This window comes from Antrostomus carolinensis, unplaced genomic scaffold (genome assembly GCF_000700745.2).
Source record: "Antrostomus carolinensis isolate BGI_N321 unplaced genomic scaffold, ASM70074v2 scaffold36044, whole genome shotgun sequence".
Taxonomy (NCBI): domain Eukaryota; kingdom Metazoa; phylum Chordata; class Aves; order Caprimulgiformes; family Caprimulgidae; genus Antrostomus; species Antrostomus carolinensis.
This window is the reverse complement of record NW_010310686.1, coordinates 1,793-8,132: the sequence shown is the minus strand read 5'-3', so window position 1 is coordinate 8,132 and position 6,340 is coordinate 1,793. Positions and strand designations below refer to the sequence as shown.

The window sequence follows — 6,340 nt, the reverse complement described above, 5'->3', positions numbered from 1 at the left end:
GCTGGCTTGTCTCCCAGTTACTCGGTGTAACTAACACACCAGCACCCAAAATTCACTGAGAAGGCAAGAGCAGGAAAAGAATGGCTTGGGAACTCTGTTCCTAACAGAAGAAAACTGATCCTTTGAATCTTACGGGATTTAAGACATTCAAAGGGAAAAAGTCATCAAGACTGTCTAACATCTGTCCTGAGCGCAGGCTGCTTGCATGGTACATGCATAATCCTGAATTGCACAGATGGGACAAGATCAGTCTAAAGAAGTGGCAGCGTAACCATTCTTCAGCTTAATGTTACATAGCAACATTTCAACAAGACAGTTTCCTAGATGTCTGCACTGTTGCCATTGTCACATGGGCAGTGTAGGTGGAAACTTTCCTACACTCTTGTAAACTACCTTCTAAACAACAACAACAAAATAATCAGCTGTTGCTACAACCTTGCAGGCATCCCATGGAGGAATACCTCAGCAAAGAGGTTGAAGAGCAAGAGACAGTTTAAAAACAAACTTCTGAGAACAGAAGCAGGTGTGGCAGACTGAAGTAGTATAGCAAAGAACGTAGTCTGGGTAGGAGAAAAAAAGAAAAATTAAGGCCAAGTTCCAGTTAGCAGATAAAACACAAAATTGGGAAAAGAATGGCTGAAAACTCATTTTAATTCAACCCAGAAGTAGAAGAAACCACCAGGAATAATAATAATAAAAATAAAAAAAATCAAAGCATGCCTACTGAGTATCAAGTTATTTACAAAGATAAAGCCAGAATATCTTCAAGAACTGCCGTTACTAGGAACACAAGCAAGATTAAGTAACCAAGCCTTCGTGCTACCACACAGGAAATGAGACAAACCTTCCTTACAGTGTATGCTGCCCAGTCTTCACAAGCCCTTTAGCTGAGTCAAATGGTTTGTGGGTAAGAGATCATCACTTTAATTGATAAAATATGTAGGTAAGATAAATTCCCCTTATGTTTTTTAGTTTGCAGAAGTCAAGAGAATGAGACACATGGAAGGACATGGTCATGCTAAGAACTAAAAGAACAACCTTCCTCTTCTCTTGGTATTTGAGACAACAGCATCAGCAGAGCTGTTTCTGATGAATGATTCTTGCGTGCTTAAAAGCCATTTTACCAACGTCGCTGAGGAAAGTGCACAATCTTCTCAGAGGCAAGAAGGACTTTAGCACATACAGGGTTTTACCAAGTTAATTCTCAGAACTGCTTCACTCTCATTCTCACATGCAAATGCATTAGCTGCAGAACAGTAAAGCTTTGTGTAGGTCTTCTGGCCATGTATTGCTGTGAATTGGTGCCAGCAGAGAGACTGTAGCTCAGAGGCAGATTCCTTCGCAAAAAATTCCTTCAGCAGAAAGGCAAAAAACGTGCCTAATTCCCACTTATTGCCAGCATAAAAACTTAGCAAACAGGAATGCAAGCTTTGACATGAAAATATTACTAAACAATTATCAATATTAAAAGGAAATAAAAGCTGGGAGTGGTATCTGCTTAAGAATCATACATGTTCTCTGCTCGCCATTAGACAACTGCAACAATCTTCCCTAAGCATTTCTTTGGCTGGCTACTTACACCAGTCAGATGCCACTTCAAAAAAACTGAGGTAAGAGGTTTGTACAGCAATGCAAATGCTGCATTGTCTGCATTTTAAAGACACCAGCACATACAGCTAGGAGCCTTTCAGAACTGTGTGACACTGAACAAAACATTGTCAAAATTAATTTTCCAGCTTGATTTGCAGCTGCAAGTAAAATACAGTTAATACACCTGTATTTGTAAATGCATAAGAGAAATGTCAGTGCTCACAAAAGAATCTGAGGTATTTATCTATATAGCAATCTTTATTTCAAAGTGTCATTTATTACAAAAATGTAAAAATCCAGCTAAACCAGAAACATTTGAGATTTTCCTGGACTATCATGTCCATGGATCTTTGTCCCCATATGCTTTTCCTCACAATGTTTTCCCCACTTCCAGTCTGATTACACAGGTGCAAATGTGCCTAAATGGCCTGGAATAGATAAATACATTGAGAAAGGCAAAAGCTGTAAAGCTAAATGCATGCAACAAGTTCTATCAGGAAGAAACCCTCAAAAATAAACATGAGTGTAAAGCAGAGATAATCTGCAGGTATCCAGGGATTTGCTCAGTCATCCTTGTCTTTCGCTCCGTGTTTCAGGATGCGCGTGAACTCAATGTAGTTGAAATTCCCCTTTTTGTCGATGGGGGCCTCTCTGTACAGCTCATCCACCTCTTCGTCTGTGAACCTGTCTCCCATTGTCGTCAGCAGCTCTCGCAGGTAGTCTTCCTGGATGAACCCTAGAGTGAGACAGACAGACAGAAACACAAAAGGGAAACTGTTTCTTAGACCAGTCTGCAAAAGCAGCAAGCCAGACGTACCAGCAGACACGCAATAAAGTCACACAGTGTGGAATATACACCTTTGCACCAGGAGCCCAAAACACTTCATTGAATTCTAAAGAAATTCCCTGCATGAGAAGGGAAGGGGGGCAGGTTTGATGCATTTCATCCAGATTTTTGAAAAGAGGGCCTGATCTGCTGGGATCTAATAACACCTATTTCTTCCTGTATGAAGCCTAGAACACAATGTAAGAGGACAAAAGAAAAGGAGTTTTAACATTTATCTTCCAGTAGATAAATGAGAATTTCTTTCTTTGGATTCTTTGTTTCAATTAAAGAGACCCACAGTCTTTCTTGGCAAATTAAAACAAAGCCATTAAAGCCTATTACTATAATTGCCAAATAATTACGAGCATTCAGTCAAGTCTAGCTTCTTAAGTTAATTTTCATGGTCTCACTACTTCAAGTAAAGGCCGTTTTATAATTTGCATGTGTGGTTTCAAAGATTATACAATTTGTCAGTACACATATTGGACTTTCTTTCCAAGAGCAGGGCTACTGTACTCCTGGTAGTACTGAGAGCCTTCTAAAAAGTGTACCTTTTACACAAAGGGGATCCGTTTGTCTAGAGCATTCCTAATAAAACCACTAAAAAAAGTGATGGAACTTGACTACCAATGTTCAACAAGTGCATGAAACACAGGGAAATCTGAAATATTTCAAAGACTTTAAATTTATCTTAAATTGGTGACAAAACTCAGATTTACTAGATTGGTTGCAAAGAATAAATTTTTGGCATTACTAAGCAAGCAGCATTATATAACTTGAGATTCCTTCTACCAGCACTCTTGTGAGTCACACAAGGTTTTTCTTGTATTAATTTTCTTTCTGTTTAAGTGCACCTTAACAGAGGGAAGGTAGATATAAGCTGCTGACAGAAAACAAATTCTTCATAGAAGTACAACAGCTTTGAAGACAAGGATCCCCTTACAAAGGATCTCCTAACTTAAAATTCAGCTTTGGTGCAAAATTTCCAATGCTAGTTCCCAATCAACATCTTTTTGCCTTTCTCTCGTCTTGGAACAACAGAGCCAAAGTGCCAGAAGTTGCGGATTTTAAGTTTTATAGTGTTTGAAAAGGTAATTTCAGCTGCTGAGGATACATGGCATGATTTTTAGTGTGCAGAAATCAGAATTTTCAGAGTTAACGAATTCATCACACACTTCTATGAATACAAGTATTTACTGTTGCAAAAGCAGATAGAAGTAATACATGTACACTGTTATTTCACTCACGTACCTGTCGCTTCTTCATCAAAGCAAGCAAAAGCATTCCTGATTACATCTTCTGGGTCTGTGCCATTTAACTTCTCACCAAACATGGTGAGGAACATGGTGAAGTTTATGGGGCCTGGAGCCTCATTCATCATGGCATCTAGGTATTCATCCGTTGGATTCTTCCCTACGGTAAACATATACATAGCTTAAAAAAACTCAAGAAAAGATTGAATATATGAGCAAAACCACTAATTTCAATAGGTGACATTTTTAATAAAGTATCATCACTTTTATTCACAACTGAGAGTCATGGTAACAGATCCAGTGCAATGGGCTAGCAAATGTTTTATTATTCTATTTATACATGCAAGAATTATAAGGTAGATAGGTAAGTGGCAGAACTCCCCTCCCCTCTCTCAAGACATTACCAAGGGAGGCAAGCATATCGTGCAAGTCCTCTTTGTCAATGAAGCCATCCCTGTTCTGGTCAATCATGTTGAAGGCCTCCTTGAATTCTTGAATCTGCGACTGATCAAACATTGCAAATACATTGGAAGTGGCGCGCTGAGGGCGCTTCTTGGTGGTCTTTGTCTTTGCCCTTTTGCTAGACATGTTGGCTGTTAGTTCTAGGGAGACAGAAACATACCCAAGATTTAGTCTTATTAAATCAGAGTACAACTCCTTGGGGGAGGAACAAATGAAGGAATACCAAATTCCATGTTATAAGCAAATACCCCAAAGTATACATTTATTTTAATATCTCCTGCTTTATTTTCTTTCATTTGGACTTCACCTGCTATTAAGCATAAATTATGTCTTTCAGGATTCAAGGACTAGCACTGTGGGCCAATAGCAAGCGACATTAAGAAACACGTCAGACCATAGTTCTTGAAATGATACTGACACAGTGCTTGTATTGCTGATTCAGGTCACTATCTGCACCTTCTACAAATTAAGATGACTACATACTTAGCAGTTTAGGAGGCACTGTTGACCTACCACGTAGAAGGATATGGGCTGCTAACCTAGCATACTATGTAGTGGTTGAACAAATCAAGCAGTATGCTAAACTAACATTTGGGAGGAGGAGAAAAAAAACACAAACAAACCCCAGATGTATTTTAGGCTCTGAATAGCCTTTTGTTAGAATAGCTGCTATTAAAAGAGCAGTAGGTCTCGGGACATAGAATGACCCTGATGAGAACCTAGTGTTTTTGTGAAGATCACTGAACGGAGCTGGGAGACAGACTGGCCAAAGAACCCCTACTAGACTTCTTTCGTCAAAGTCAGCTCTAAGGACCGTGTGTGTTAGAAAAAGAACACTGACTTGGTTCAAAAGCACTGCATTGCTATTCTCTTCCACACTGGAACAGTTACAAAACACATATGCAAATGCACACATACTCTTTTTAAAATGAATTAATGACATAATAGTTCTAAAAATCTGAAGACTTATTCTTTTAAATTATCAACCTTTTAAAACATTTATATACTCTCACAGAATCTTTATGTAGTTTTATGTATCACAAACATCCTAATGTAATTGTTTCCCTTGAGCTGTCAAATGAAGAAATAAGCATGGCAGTTTACATGTTACAACACTAATATGATCAGGGTAGAAGTGAGGTTTTCCAGTTAACTGCTTCTATTTAGCTGGGAAGATACTTTTAGTGTTCAGCTATGGTTGATGGTACAAACACAAAAAGCTGAATCATTCACTGAAGCGCAACCACAAAGACCTCAACACTGCTATTGGATCAAAGTAAGGAAGACTCTGTTTAATGTTGTTTCTAAAAGTCTTGTACACCTCTATACTTTAGAGCTAATGCAAGCAATCCATGCTGCTATCATCCTTTATTATGCCCAAATCAAATGATATGCAAACCAGATTCCTTACATCCTTGATTTCGAATTTTACAGGAAGCACCTGCAGCAAGTGTCCTGAAAGGGGACAAATTTAAGCTTCCCCTATAGTCACAAGAATGCCAGCATTTTGAAATTTACACTAAGTATTAATTTTATAACTCTAACAAATTATCTGGTTAGAAATGCAATTCAGAGTCACATCACAGCTCTAACGGTTTCTCAGATATTCTGCTCAAAGTTACTCTTACTTTCGGTTAGACTCCTGAAAAGCAAGACTGAAGTAACTAACGTGGATTCATCCTTAAAAAAAAAGGGGGGGAGTAAAATTAAGCAAAGTAACTCCTTTACATAGTCAATCAATCCAATATTCAGGCAAAAGCAGTTAGTTTTTTTGTTTTTAATTAAAGGAAAGATGTTTTACCTTGCTTTGTATCAGATACATGACATGCTGTACCAAGCATTGGGATCATAAAAGGATATTCCATGGTTACGTCCTTCTCAGTCTGTCTACAAAGTGTGTTACTAATTTCCCCTGCTAATTCCACACTTTTAAATCCTATGTGCACATATAACGTTCTTCTGACGTATAAAACAAACTATTACACCCTGAACTAAAAATAGCCTGTGAAATGCAACTGCTCATCATTCAACAACACCGAAGGTCTCTCCATTGCGTTCACTAACCACAAGCTATCCGAGATGTTTGGCCTCCGACAACACTTCAGCAAATAGGTATGAACTCCTGACATCGAGCTATTGATGAAGACAGCTGACAATAAGGTAGTTTGCTTTCAAGCTGCAGTCAAGGATTATGCATAACTTCAGCCTT

The 6,340-nt window shown here is 38.5% G+C and overlaps 1 protein-coding gene across 2 annotated transcripts; it reads right to left on the bottom strand.

Moving 5' to 3' along the window:
* Positions 1 to 1,829: 1,829 nt before the first annotated feature.
* LOC104519893 (myosin regulatory light chain 2, smooth muscle minor isoform) lies at positions 1,830 to 4,282 on the bottom strand. Of its 2 annotated transcripts, XM_029084633.1 has the most exons (3): positions 4,074 to 4,282; positions 3,668 to 3,829; positions 1,830 to 2,326 (listed from the first exon to the last, which is right to left on the bottom strand). In XM_029084633.1, exons 1-3 carry the CDS (start codon positions 4,255 to 4,257, stop codon positions 2,154 to 2,156), a joined length of 519 nt encoding a protein of 172 aa, XP_028940466.1. In that variant the 5' UTR covers positions 4,258 to 4,282; the 3' UTR covers positions 1,830 to 2,153. The 2 variants fall into 2 exon arrangements, with proteins under 2 accessions (XP_028940466.1, XP_010164811.1); XM_010166509.1 differs by lacking the exon at positions 3,668 to 3,829 and having other exon boundaries at positions 1,836 to 2,326; positions 4,074 to 4,257.
* Positions 4,283 to 6,340: the final 2,058 nt, after the last annotated feature.

Bases quoted from the DNA above. Each gene is read 5' to 3' on its own strand.
- LOC104519893 (XM_029084633.1), bottom strand. From the start codon at position 4,257: ATGTCTAGCAAAAGGGCAAAGACAAAGACCACCAAGAAGCGCCCTCAG. The intron at 3,830-4,073 runs GTAATGTCTTGA...TGTTTACCGTAG, and splicing joins CGATATGCTTGCCTCCCTTG to GGAAGAATCCAACGGATGAA. The intron at 2,327-3,667 runs GTACGTGAGTGA...GTCTCACTCTAG, and splicing joins CTTTGATGAAGAAGCGACAG to GGTTCATCCAGGAAGACTAC.